The 15,000-nt window shown below is 33.2% G+C and overlaps 1 protein-coding gene and 1 long non-coding RNA gene across 2 annotated transcripts in view; one reads left to right on the top strand and one right to left on the bottom strand.

The window, feature by feature from the left end:
- LOC137623445 (uncharacterized) overlaps positions 1-15,000 on the top strand; it is a 190,520-nt gene that overhangs the window by 163,658 nt on the left and 11,862 nt on the right. Inside the window, exons 10-12 of the mRNA XM_068354281.1 lie at positions 10,534-10,669; positions 13,428-13,499; positions 14,916-15,000. The exon at positions 14,916-15,000 is cut by the window's right edge and continues 88 nt beyond it. Of these exons, the coding sequence (XP_068210382.1) occupies positions 10,534-10,669; positions 13,428-13,499; positions 14,916-15,000 (293 nt within the window). The remainder of the gene's footprint in view (positions 1-10,533; positions 10,670-13,427; positions 13,500-14,915) is intronic.
- Positions 6,874-8,496, bottom strand: LOC137623696 (uncharacterized). Its single transcript, XR_011040617.1, has 3 exons — positions 8,429-8,496; positions 8,074-8,268; positions 6,874-7,565 (listed from the first exon to the last, which is right to left on the bottom strand). It is a non-coding gene; the product is annotated as an uncharacterized lncRNA (long non-coding RNA).

Genomic DNA, 15,000 nt, shown 5'->3' with positions numbered 1-15,000 from the left:
CTGGCCTCATACCTGACAACACTGTGATTACCAAACCATAATTCTTCGCTCAAGAGGTTAACTTTGGCACTGTAATTGTTCAGTGGCCACTTTCCTCTTGGTAAGGGTGGAACCGTAGAAGTCTCTCTTTAGCTATTGTAAGCAGCTCTTCTAGGAACAGGACACTCGAAAATCATTGTTCTCTATTCTTGGGTAGTCCATAGCCCCTGTATCATAGTCTTAAACTGTCTTGGGGTAGAGTTCTCTTGCTTGAGGATTGATTTGGGCTCATATCTCTTCCTCTTGTTTTTTAGATTTATTTTTATTGTTTATATATGAAAGATATTTTTTAATGTTGTTACTGTTCTTATAATATTTTGTTTTGGTTGTTCATTACTTCTCTTGTAGTTTATTTATTTCCTTATTTCCTTTCCTCACTGGGTTAATTTTCCCTGTTGGAGCCTTTGGGCTTGTAACATCCTGCTTTTCCAAATAGGGTTGTATCATAGCTAGTAATAATAACAATAAAAAACAATCATGCTATGAATGAAACTGACTTTCATCTGAAAAAAAATTACAATGGTTATATTATATTATAGGATATAAAATGTATTTTGCAATTTATACTTTAAGTGCAAAACTGTAAGTTTACTTACCGTAAAAGATACAGAATTCGAACTTCCAACCACGATAAGACCAGTTTAGTTCTACTTTTGATTTTGTTCTAGTTCAGTACTGTTACCTGAAATACAAAAATAACTGTTAATAGGAGTAAAAGAAAAATAAAGAAAAAAATACAAGGGTCTTAGGAATATCAAGAAATTCGAGCAATAATATATATATATATATATATATATATATATATATATATATATATATATATATATATATATATATATATATATATATAGAGAGAGAGAGAGAGAGAGAGAGAGAGAGAGAGAGAGAGAGAGATTTCAGAGGGAAAAGCTAGTGACGTCATTAGTGATAACACCAGCAATAAACTTATAATCTATAACTTCAATTTTCATCAATTCTTGGTGATGCATGCAAAGTTGTGAAACATGAACGAGAGGGAATACAGATTTCTGGTTATTTTTCTTTTGGTGATAATCTTAAAATTGTACTAAAGGTGACATTTTGCAAAATAGTCTCTGTTTACTAACTAGCTGTAAAAAAAATCCCCAAGCTCTTTAAGAGAGGATTTTGAATATGTAAAGCTTCATGAAATTTAGCTTCTTTTGATACTAAATTTTTTTTTTCAGGTTCAACTCTATCATTACTTGACTAAATATCATAATACAATAATTTCTCAAGGATAATAATCACTAGCAGGTACTTAAACTAAGAAAAGTATATTTGGGTCAAGTGCCACCTGACAGACAGTAATCTACCATATTTTATAAAATATTCTTAGCAATAACCAAAACATATAATTATTTTTGCCAATCTTATTTCTATAAACTTTGGTCTGTTATGAAAAAATATGTACTCAGTTTTTGTAACTCATATCCTAACACAAGGGTACTTAATGTTAATTTGAATATGAATTTACAAAAATCGATTCTTCATAATTTGAGTAACAAATCTAACCAATAGTAGTGAGAACACAATAACGAGAAAACTAAAATAATTATTCAAATTATAGCAACAGGAATAATTGCTTAAAAATCCTGAATTATGTGAGGTTTTGTCCTGCTTGATATGACAATGTCCCTGTCCCTTGCCTCTGATATTCATGATCGGCTTTTAAACCTTAAGCCTTTAGTGATAAGTATTTTTCAAAATAAAGAGGTTACAAACATGTCCCAAACTCCATATATACTGATCTAACGACTTATTCATAACGACTTATTCATAAAGGAAGGCTTCATTAATAGGATTTTTCCATGACCATAGTTAACCAGTCGTCTGGAGCAAGTTATTGTTTACGCCTTTAATATGTAAAGCCTATCCACACGATCGAGCATATTCGACGGGCAAACAGTGATACCAGACCACAGTAGGTCGTGAGAATGAGGGTTGATGATGTCAGAAGCGGGAAAACCACAGGCAGGGATCTGGCAACAAACTTTTTGCGAGATCCTTGCTGTGGTTTTCCCGCTTCTGACGTCATCATCAATCATTCTCGTTACCTACTGTGGTCTGGTATCACTGTTTGCCTGTTGAGCATGCTTGCTCGTGTGGACAGGGCTTAAGGGAGGGATATGCATTCAATTATGGTCTATTTTCCTCGTGCAAGATAATGCTGACCATGACAAATACAAGACTTTTGTGTTTCCTAGAGGATAAGGACTTTTTGTCATCTACTTACTGTGGTTTTTACCTATTGCCTTCAACTTCCTATGTTCTAATTTGGCTTTTAGTCTTTCATCTTCGATGCACTTACTACCAACCAGCATCAAGTAATTTATTTTTGACATTGAAGGTAATATATGATACTGCTTGCAGGCTCGTAATCGTTTAAACATTCGCAGTTAGCTTTTAGAGAAAAGTGGTCATATCTTATTCAGTCATTTTCATCTCACCAATTCTTTCAAGTGAAGGTAGGTAAATCATTGGCTGAAATAAGGTACTAGAAAATGGAATACGCTAAAGTAGCGTGCTGGGGGATACCAACTTTGTTCTTGTATTAGATTGCATATTTTTTATATTTACCCATGATATACACCATATACTCTTGGATTTTTGTATTATTTATTACTAGAGGGTTAGGCCCTATTTACATATCAATGGTCTAAGACTCCCCTTGTAAACGTAGCTTTCTACAACGTCACTGCAAAAGTATGAAAGAAATAAGAGAAAGCATCTAGACTTTTATACATACGGCGCCAATCATTTTCCATGGTTATATTTCGAACACGGAGTACAGTTTCAATATAAGCGTTTGAATTAAGATTTTCAGCTGAAATTCTACAGTAACTACCTTTAAACTTATTGCTTATATAACGTTTAGAGAAAAAAGAATATACTTAATTTTACGAAAAAAATAGACCTTGGAACCCAAAAATTAAAGATATTTCCTTAAAATTTACTACCATTTCCTGAACATTAAGCAAGCCAAATGTTTTGTCATTTATTTTTTGAGTTTTATTCAATTTCAATACAGGGAAACAGTCATAATGCCTTATATAATACCATCTCGTTGTACGATAGTTTCCCAGGCATCTAATGTTTAAACTTAAACTGCTTTAAAGTTAAAGAAAATAATGTGTATTTAAGTGTATTACTCCCAAAACCTTTAAATTTTCTCATTACCCACAAAAATTAGCTCCTGTTTGAATAAACATAGAAAACCTAAGTTTACCAAAAAAATTTACAAATTACTTACTTTTACTTTTACTTTTAGAGGTTTATTTCTCGCCCTCCATCAAACACTAAAGGTCTGTTCAGGCGGGCCTTGGTGTATGAAAAAATAATTCCTTTCCAGTTAATATTTTGCTCTGTATCGTTATCAGTTATTTCGCTAGCATTTGTATTCAGGCTTAATAGTTTTCAGGTCACTATTATAACACTTTCTAAAAAGATAAGTCTTCAGGTTTTTCTTGAAGGCAGCCACATTTGTGCTATTCTTGACATCGAGTGGAAGGTCGTTAAAGAGTCTCGGTGCAGCATAATTGAACGTTCTTCCTCCTATTGCATGATTCACACTAATTTCGAATAGTCTATGTGGGTCATCTGCATGTCTAACTCTTACAGTGGCGCTGGTAGCTTCAGGGTAGGGGATCAAGCAATCACGAAGATATTTAGGCTTATCACCTGTAAGTGCTTTGTGAGTCAACAAGCAAATTTTAAATTCAATCCTAGCCTTAACAGGTAACCAATGTAGATCGATCAGTGCAGGAGTTATTCTCTCCCGAAATTTAATGCCTTTTATCAGTCTAGCAGCCCGGTTTTGCACATTTTGAAGCTTCCTTAGTAGTGTATTAGGCAATTTGTAGTACAGAGAATTGCAATAATCAAGCCTTGATATTACATGACTCACCACTAAAATTTTTGTACTGCCCTCTGTTAAATATTTTCTAATAAATGCTATGTTTCTCAGGTGATAGTTACACACTTTCACTGTGTTCACAATTTGGTCCTTCATTGACAAATTACAGTCTATCAGTACACCCAAATTTTTCACAACAGGCACAATCCCAACATCACCAATTTTTATACTTTGAATTAACTGGTAATTCTTCAAAGCCACCCTTGTGCCGAAAAACATACATTCTGTTTTATCATCATTTAATTTGAGCTTTTTCCTCTGCATCCATGTTTTTATTTCAGTCATTATCTCATCAATTTTCTTCCCTGTATCTTGTGTTGTTGAAATTGAGAGGTAAAACTGAGTATCATCTGCATATAGTTTAAAACCCACTTTTTGTTTTTTCAAGATGTGTGATAGCTCGATAGTATATATGTTAAACAAGATAGGGCCCAGGACACTACCCTGTGGTACACCCTTCATAAGTATTCTCTCATTGGATCGGTTTCCAGAAACTTCTACAATAGTCTTCCTGTTCACTAAGTAACTTCGCAAAAATTTCAGTGCTTCCTGAATCACTCCAATAGACTTCAAGTCGTCAAGTAAGTATTCGTGCACAACAGTGTCAAAAGCAGCACTAAGATCTAACATAATTAAAATTCCACACTTTCCCCCATCAAGAAGACCTATCATATCATTCATTATTGAGCACAAAGTAGTTTCTGTAGAATGATTAGCTCTGTAGGCCGATTGATTTTCTGGGAATACCTCTAACTCGTCAATATGCGCCCACAATTGCTCACTTATGACTTTTTCAATAAGCTTTGACATGTAGGATAAATTTGAAATGGGCCTATATGAAATTAGCTCGTTTACATCACCTTTCCCTTTGTAAATTGGTTTGATCAACGCAGTTTTTTCACAGCTAGGAAAACAGGATTGCGATATACTTAGGTTAATTATGTTCAGGTAAATATTATATACGACTTGTTTGTTTGGAGCTTCACTTATTGAACTGTTTGGGAAAGGGTCGTTTCCACAATATGTATTCTTCATCTCTCTCATAACCTTTAACAAGTCGCACATATTTATCTCCCTAAATTTTATTAACTTCTTTCCCTCCTTCACTGGCATAGCTGACTGTCCCTCCAAGTGATTTTGGGGGAAGCCTCTATAGATTTTATCAATTTTTTCACTAAAGAATATAGCAAAACTCTCTGCACAAACATTGTCAGGCAAGACATATTTTTTCTTTAATCCCATCAAATCATCAAGGTTTTTATGAAAGTCCTTCATGTTATTAGTTTTTTTACATTCGCCGTTGTAGAATTTTCTTTTTGTTTTTTCTAACAGGATGTTATAGTCATTTCTGGCCTTATTATATATATTTCTGGCTTGTAAGGATTTGGCTCTTTTCCATCTACCTTCCACCTTACGTCTGTGTCTTTTTGCCTTTAATAGTTCACTATTATACCATCTAACATTTTCGCGTACCACTATTTGTTTGTTCTTTATGGGACACATGGTATCGTACATTTTTCCAAAATTGTCGTTGTATTTCTTGGTATAGCACCCAACACATTCTATGTCTACCATATGTTCACATTGTGTGTTCACACAAGACATTTGCGCTACACTAGCTTCAATAAAATTCTCAGCATCAAAATTTTCCCGTTCCCTATATGTGATCCATTTTTTCAATACTCTGGTGCAATTTATATTAACATTAAAGGTGATGAGCTTATGTGTTTTTGAGATCTCAAAGTCTGGTTCCACTTTAAGGTTTTTTATTAGGTCCGAGTCTTTTCCACATATGACCAAGTCGAGTGTATGACCACCTACTGACGTTGATACCAAAACACTGTTTATTAAATTAAACATCTCAAATACTTCCTTGAGTTCTTTAGCCTTATTATCATTTTCATCATCTACCCAACAGTTGAAGTCTCCACTAATTAATGTATTTTTAATATCGTCCACCACACCCACAAGAATACTAAATTCTTCAATGAATTTAGTCATATTACTCGCTGGTGGTCTATATAATGATATTATATTCAATACCTTATTGTTTCTTGTCAGTTTTAAACAGTTATATTCAAACGTTTCAAATACCATTTCATTCTTTCTTCCTTGTAAAAGTTTGCTTTTACGGGTGATAAAACCCATTGACTAATACCTTCAAATTGATCTTGTAACCTACATAAGAGATCCAAAATATTTCAGATGAAACATTGATCCCATTACAGAAACAATCTAAGTCAAACCCATCTCTGAAATTCACAAGGCTCGTTAATCTCTAACACCGATTGACAAACTAGGTTTCAGCCAACACTGAAGATACATTACTTTCCTCAACAGTATGGGTGTTCAATATTTGAATTTTCAATCCCTAGTCAAGTATTTTCAGGATTACAGTATCATAAAACCCTGTCTACACGATCGAGATTGCCCAACGGGCAAACAGTGATACCAGACCACAGTAAGTAGTGAGAATGATTGTTGACGTCAGAAGCGGGAAAACCACAGCAAGGATCTGGCAACACTTTGTTGCCAGATCCCTGCCTTTAGTTTTCCAGTTTCTGACGTAAACAACCCTCATTCTCACTACCTATTGTGGTCTGGTATAACAGTTTGCTCGTCGGGAATGCTCGATCGTATGGACAGGGCTTACACTAAAATTGATGACTACTTGCATAAAGTTTTCCCGTTCGTATATTGTAGCCAATATTAAAGCTAACAGATGAGCAAAATACACAGAATAGACCATGAAAGTTACATAGTTAAGCTTTGAGAAATGCCAAGTAATTTTTCAATCTGAATTGATGGTTAACAAGAAGTGATAAGGTTATATATATTTGAAATTTTTAAAGGTAAAGTTTCAATGAAATTTCCTAGCACTTTTCATATACCTGTTCTCACACTCATTAAGAGTCTACCTGGCAATTTCCCTTACAAAGCTAAGTCAAATTTCTTTTAAAACACCATTTAGTTTTTAATGAAAATTGCTATATTAGATTGGTTAAACTGATTTCAAACCTTTGCACCAGGACCAAATGTACCATTAAACTTTAACCATACATTTCAGTAAGAACTAGGATATACCAAACAGGATAACCACGTAGTTAGTTTGGAAATTTATTAGAGGCTTATACAATTAAAATTTATAGAAAGGGATTAAAGGCTCAAACATATATCAATTAAATATGAAACTAATTTAATGAAGATTGGTCATTAAAAAAATTAATTTCATATCAAAATCAACCAAAGTACTCTTAACTTCCCAGACTTTTTGCCTGCCAGAATTATCAGTTTTTATCAAAATAACTAGCGTCACTGCCTTGTCAGTGACGAAAAAGAAAAAAAAATGTCTTTAAGTTATAACATAGCAGTAGCCTATTTACTGGAAGTCTTAACAGTCATTGCTTGCAAAGTCTTCCAGCACGTACCGGATTTTCAAGAATTTCAGAGGACATCTTTCTCCAAGTATCTATTGATCTTGGCAGGAATGCCAGTAAATCTTCAACCAAACTAAATCAGAGGTAGATACTGGAAGCTTTTAATCCACCGAATTTAGTCCTTCAACAATTTGTCTAAATTCGTGCCACCCAATCTGAAAAGTGTCAATTGTCAGAAAAGTTTTATGTAAAAGTCAGGTACCCCTACATAAATTATATAGAGCCTGTAATATTAATAGAAAAGATAGCAGCGAGTAATAAAAAACATACTTTAAACTTTAAAATTAATACAAATTTAACAATGGAAATCATTTGAATTTAAAAAAATATTAAAAACAGTGTAGAATTAGAATTTTACGAAGCAAAGTTATTGAAAATAATTGGTGATCAACAGGCTTCAAGTAAACTGGAAAACCTAAACCTGCAGATAAATCAAACAGGCTTAAGTAAATTTCATTGCCTAAATAAAGGAAAAAAAAAATTACTTACCAAAAATCAGACGAAGGGGTTTAAAAGCAAGCCTCCCAATAACGCACGATAGACCTTAAAGGTCTACCGTGCGCTATTGGGAACGTCCTCCCACGATTAGGGGCGCCGCCCCTAATCGGGGAGGACTGACTTGCTTGGGATTAGATTATAAAACAGAAAAAGAATAATACTTGCCTTTTAGTTAAGACTGAAAAATACCTCACCAGATTCCAGCGTTGTCAACAGTCAGCCTCTTTGTATTTAACGTGCTTTTGGCTTGTCTGCACGCAAGGACATTATAAGGAACACCGGGTCTAGCCAAAACTATAACACTCTTATCCAGACTATCAACTTGAACCGCACAACTAGTCGGGGAAACCATTTTCTTTCCTGGAAGTACAAATAAACAACAAAGTTAAAACAAATATTGAAAAGTAAAAACTTAAGTATACGTAGAAATAACTTATAAACCTGTATGGGTATTTAAAATACCTTTAATATGTACAGAAATAACTTTCATAGAATCATACAAAAGTAAAAGTCAGCTTACCGCAGTTCTTTACTTACCAACTACACAAACGTCGAGGTCTTAAGTTTACCGATTACCGCCAACCGCCCAACTATTCGGGATGACGTCAAGCCAGCCTGATAAAGCTTCGCTATGGCCAGCCAAGGACTCTAAACAGAGAAGACAGTGGCTATAAGAACGTAACTGTCCCTCACTTGGTCCATTTCTCAAAAGACAAGTTTACGGCGGGCGAGAATAAAAGCTATTTTTACAGAATCATTGACTTCCTAATCATTAACATGCATTCGCTTTGCCGATAGTTGAATTGTCTGGCTATATTCCATAAATATGAAAAAAGCCGTATATATCTATCTATCTATCTATCTATCTATCTATCTATATATATATATATATATATATATATATATATATATATATATATATATATATATATATATATATATATATATATATATTCATACCTTATCACCATACTTTGAACCTAAGGGCAAGTAAAATAAATGTAAAAGCCATTAGAAATTGAAGATGAAATTCGATTGATTGATTGATTTGAGGTTTTCTGGCAAGATAAAACTGGAACTGGAGAACAAATGATATATATGTGTATATATATATATATATATATGTATATATATACAGTATATATATATATCTACATATATATATATATATATACATATATATATATATATATATATACATATCTATATATACAGTATATATATATATATATATATGTATATATATATATATATATATATATATATATATATATATATACATATATATATATATATACACACACACACACACACACATATATATATATATATATATATATATATATATATATATATATATGGATAAATATCAACACAACATCGTGTTCAAATAGAAATAAATTTCTACCTCATACTTGGGATCGAACGCTAGCCCCTTCGTGGCATGGTTGGTTTCGACCTGGCCTTTCATTAGAAGGGGCTAGCGTTCGATCCCAAGTATGAGGTAGAAATTTATTTATATATATATATATTAAATCGTAAGTAAACACATAATACATTTAGTAAACCATTGTCCTTCACTTGATCGATATATTAAACGAGTTCATAGCGAAGACTCAACATCGTCAGTATTTTTTTTGGTAAATTCATCAAGTAGTCCTACCGGTATTTATAACTGTCATCGTGTATGGATATAAAAACCACCCAGAACATAAAAAAAAGGGGTGGGGGTGGTGGTTGGGGGCCAGATCCCCTGTCGTCAGTGGCATTTCAAATGAAAAAAAAACACTTATATGTCTCTGGCACACACACACATATATACTATATATATATATATATGTATATATATATATATATGTATATATATACACACACTATATATATATATATATATATATATATATATATTAGCATTATCCTTTAAAGGGTCTATAGAGACTCGTCTATTATTTCTTTTTTTTTTTTGAAAATATGAAAGGATCACGATTACTTATATATAGCTTTTTTATAAGCCTAAGCAATCAAACCTTGCAAAGGTTAGTTTGAGACTTATATATATTAACAGCACTCGTTTGAAGATGATAAATTACATAAGCTCGTCCTTTGAAATCACTATCACAGTGCTTAAACCTTCAACGGTCTCTTCCCCACTAGTTCAGAAAAGGACCTAATCTGAATCCATTACTGCAGAGACTGATGGACAAGCAGTCTGGTGTCTTTGTGTAGCTCAGGCTGAACAAAAAGGGACGAAAAGGGATGGAACTGAATAAGAATTGGAAATGGAACTGAATATATTGGGTTCTGCCAGTAGAGGGGAGGAAACAGACACTGGAATTTGTGAAAGGATTACGGTCGTCCTTTCCCATTTATCTTCTTTAGATGTAAAACTATTCAGTGTACCTATCAATTTAATGCAAAAGACGCTTAAAAATATAAGAATATAGATATATAATACATTTACTAAAAGAGCAAACGTATACACCAGAAGATAAAGTATGTAAAAATATAAGAATATAGATATATAATACATTTACTAAAAGAGCAACCGCATAAAACAGAAGATAAAGTATGTAAAAACATTTCAGAAATCATACACTTCTCATATCTTTTTTTTTTTCCTTTCAGGTTATCCATCGGGAAGGCAGCGACGAGTGGACGCTCCTCGTCAGATACGCCCAGCCGAGGGATGCCGGTATCTACGATTGTCAGATCAACACCGATCCCAAGATTTCTCACCCCGTCACCCTCAACGTAGTCTTGGGTATCTGCCTTCACACAAATGATTTATTTAAACCCTTTAAGTAGATCAGAGTATCTACGAGGTTTGAAAGAAAAATACTTACACTTTTAGACCGTAAACAAATGTGAGCTAGAGAAAAATAGAAGCTACTTATTTAGAAACTCAAGTACATAAATATATATATATATATATATATATATATATAGAGAGAGAGAGAGAGAGAGAGAGAGAGAGAGAGAGAGAGAGAGAAAAGAATCTACACTTCAGTAAATTTATAGGCATGCTGTAGCTATCTTCGGAAGCTTGACGACAATAGAAACTGTAGCTTTAAAAATGTACTAACTAGGAAAAAACTATTAGAAGCTTGCTGAACACATAAAACAGGTAAGTGCTTGTAAAACCTTCAGACTTAGAAAGCGAATGTCCTTAGATTATTAGAAATACATAATCCAGTTCCTTATGAAACTTCAAACGGGATACGAGAAACTGGAAAAAAAAATTGAATCCTCACTTTTCAAAATCAAAATATCCAAAGAAATGTTTGAGATTTGAGAAAAAGAAATCCTACTTTTAGACATATTTCTAAACGCATGCTGATGCGTGAGCGGATAGATATCAGAATGCCTTGGATATTATCAAAACTTGTATGATCTACCCCACAGTTTTCTCATTATCTGTATACATCCCTTTTTTCCGGTTCTCTGTATGATGGGCGAAGGGCTATATCTACACTTAATGATGTATACTGAGAGTTCTCTTGAAATTACCTGCCTTACCCAAGTGCCTCACAAGATTAAGACTCTTTTTGCATTATGGTGTCACTGATGTTCTAGGATTCGGGAAGAAGGAACCTTCAGGACCATAAAAAATCCTTCTGCACATGCAAACCTCCTTAAAATATTAATGTTCTCACTCCTTGCCAAGAAGTCTATATTCACAACACCCGTAGAATCCAAAAATAATAGAGACACAGGAAGGTATTTGTCTAGAGGAGGATACCCAATGCGTTTCTTTTGCCGTCTTTGAATTATGTGATCCAGGCTCAGAGTGGCAAAACCAGTTTTCTTTTATGAGGTGCAATGATGGGATTAAGACTGTTAACTAAATCTCTCTACAAGAAGAGGTCAAGTACTTGATTAGCCTTACATCAATTAACACGTCTGTGTTAAAGAAGGTCTAAGCACTCAACGTGAACCCGAATCTCCAGTACGTTCAGAACGCTTACAGAATAATTGATTGATTGATTTAAAGTTTTCAGGCATCCTGACATCTAGGGTCATTGACGCCGACTTACAGAATGAAATGCTATCAATTTAGAATGACTATGGGGGGTTATGTTAGGTTTGCAAACGTGTTTAAAAGGATCAAAATTACCAAAACTAAAGGAGGATCTAGCGACTTCTGAAGTTGAAACAAAGGGAACAAGTTATGGCAAGATCTTGTGAAGCTCATCATTATAAGAAATGGCCAGTCTTATGTGAAGTACTTGCTTCCTATAAAACGAGAGAACAAGAAAAACATGAGGTTCTGTCTGAAAGGAGAAAACAGACAACGAAGAATATAGCTAGAGAAGTGGAGTCTCTTACGTAGATTCATACGAGCGTGAACTTCGAGATTATTAGGATTAAATAAGAAATTAATAAGAAGTTTCTTGAAAGTTTCCTCTGTCAATATTCGTGAAATTCAACTCTCAGAGAACTCGCTCTATCTGTTGGAAAGCTAAACGTTTGTTATTTGAAACGAAGTGTTGAATGATATTCATTTTTTCAACTATGGTTGAATGATATTAATTTGTTCAACTATGGTTGAGTTATATTCATTTGTTCAACTATGGTTGAGTTCTTGCGTAGTCATCTAAAAGGCTTGTAGTATTAAATCACAACAAAGTGGTTTCAAAACTCGTTTTCTATCAGAGTGAATCTAATACATGTTACAATTAAACAGAAAAAGAATGCATAAAAACGCACGCACATGAATATAGATATAGACAGACACATTGTGCATATACATACATACACACATATATATACACACATACATACTTGTGTGCTCGTGTTTGTATAAGTATATTAATGCATATATATATATATACACACACACACACACATATATATATATATATATATATGCATACACATATGTAAACATATATATATATATATATATATATATATATATATGCATATTACGTATACCATACGCACACACACACACACACACACACACACACATATATATATATATATATATGAATATATATACAGTATATAATATTATATATACACCAGTGTTCATGAAGGGTGGAATAAATGTTCTCTCTTTTTGATCTCACATTTTCATTCAAAATTTAATCTATTTAGTAAAAAAAATCTTCATTACAAGGTGAGAGAGAGAGAGAGAGAGAGAGAGAGAGAGAGAGAGAGAGAGAGAGAGGTTTTATTCCTCAGTACAAATAAGATTTTCATGCTTTAACTATCGCCAACACTTTTACAGATACGATTATAATAAATGTCTTCTTTAAAGGAATGTTGAGAAAAGAATGAATCTTGTCTTCTTGAAGCAGAGCGAGAGGAAATTATTCACACATTTTTTTCGAACCTTTTATAACAAACGTCTTCAGCAATGAATCTTGTAATGCTTGTTCAAGCGAGAGCCTCGATAACTGTAGCGAGGTTCACGGATGGTAATTGCATTGCAAAATCCCTCAAGCAAAAATGTTGAAATAAAGCATCCACTTGATCATCCCGGTGATTTTATAAGAAATATTTTCCTCCACCAGACGCAAGCAAGGAAGTCGCCCAAACGAAGACGAAAGTGTTCGTAGCGAACAACACCGCTTCCACTAGTGATGGTGAGTAACTTGGTCTCTCTCTCTCTCTCTCTCTCTCTCTCTCTCTCTCTCTCTCTCTCTCCTTCCCGCCACGATGATGTACATACTATTCTAATTACGGAATCAGTTACTTTTAAAAATTACTAGTTGAGATTTCAAAGCAATTGAACTGCATTAATGTTAATCTTTTCAAAACTATGCTTGAATCATGCAATAATTACGCCTGACATTCTTCGATTCAATTTTCTTTTTTTTTGACAAAGTGGTTTTTCTTCAATGCATATATTATTTATTTCAACGCATACTTTTTGGTGTTATTTTTAGATGCTTGGTTGGGTGAGATATCATTTTTGAATTTATTGTAAACTATAAATCAAGAAGAAGCTGATCCTTCTCTTCCCCAAATGACTTAATTTATTTCTTTATTTAATATCAGTGTCCTATTTTTATCCGCCTGTCATATGAAGAAATTTAATTGAAAAACGTATAGAAAATGTAATAGTTTTATGATATTTCCTAGAACTCTTATTTTCCTGTCATTTTACTCGAAAATGTCAATTACTTTTCAAAGCTTTAGAGAAAAAATTTAGCCAGATGTGTTTATCATTTCGTTGATCTTCGTTAGTGTGACTCCATTTTTGCATAAATATGTCGACTAATCACATCATATTCTTTCTCTTTCGGTATGTCGTTTGAAATTAAATTTGCTAAAAAAGCCGAAACTTTATATAAAATTTCAAAAAATTGTCAACATAAAAAATCTAATTTATCAAATATGATCTTTATACTGCATTTTTTCTTTCATTATTTTTTTTCTATATTTTTATTCCTATTCCTCATGATAAATAAAAGTTTTGAGTCTAAAGTTAGGAATAAAAAATATCTTACATGAAATTCTTGGAATTTGAACTCTTTCATTCCTCCTACATTTTGTGCGATAACATTTTCATATCACAACGTATTTTGAAATGTAAAATTTTAAATAATTCATCGACAAACATATCACTTAATTCCCTGAAGTTGATCGATATAAAATAGAAAAGTTTCAGATGTAAAAATAATTTATTTTTCGTGCGACACAATTGCTATTTTTCGTACTTTTTAAAATCTTACAATGAGCCAAAAATTTATTTCATTTGAGAGAAAAATATATGACTCTTTGCATTTTAAATGAAAACATCATTTGCAAGCAGAATAAAATGTGATATTTTGAAGAGGAAAAAAATGACATAACTTAAAAATCACCAATAAGGCAACGAGTGAATATTTAATATCATTTTACGATATCAGGAAGTAATATGTTAGTCCAGAACATAAAAAAAAGGTAATTCAATCATCTAAAACCAACTAACGCACAAACGACGGTACATAACTCTTGTTTGCGAAACCCCTCTGAATCTTTGAACGACTCTCCGAGTAATTCTTCCGAAACGACAGGCGACCTTCGAGTGGAGATCCAGGGTCCTCGAGAGCTATACATCGAGGAAGGCTCTTCCCTGTCTCTCACCTGCCTCGTCACCTC

Source organism: Palaemon carinicauda, chromosome 30 (assembly GCF_036898095.1).
Source record: "Palaemon carinicauda isolate YSFRI2023 chromosome 30, ASM3689809v2, whole genome shotgun sequence".
Taxonomy (NCBI): domain Eukaryota; kingdom Metazoa; phylum Arthropoda; class Malacostraca; order Decapoda; family Palaemonidae; genus Palaemon; species Palaemon carinicauda.
This window is presented reverse-complemented; position numbering and strand designations above follow the sequence as displayed.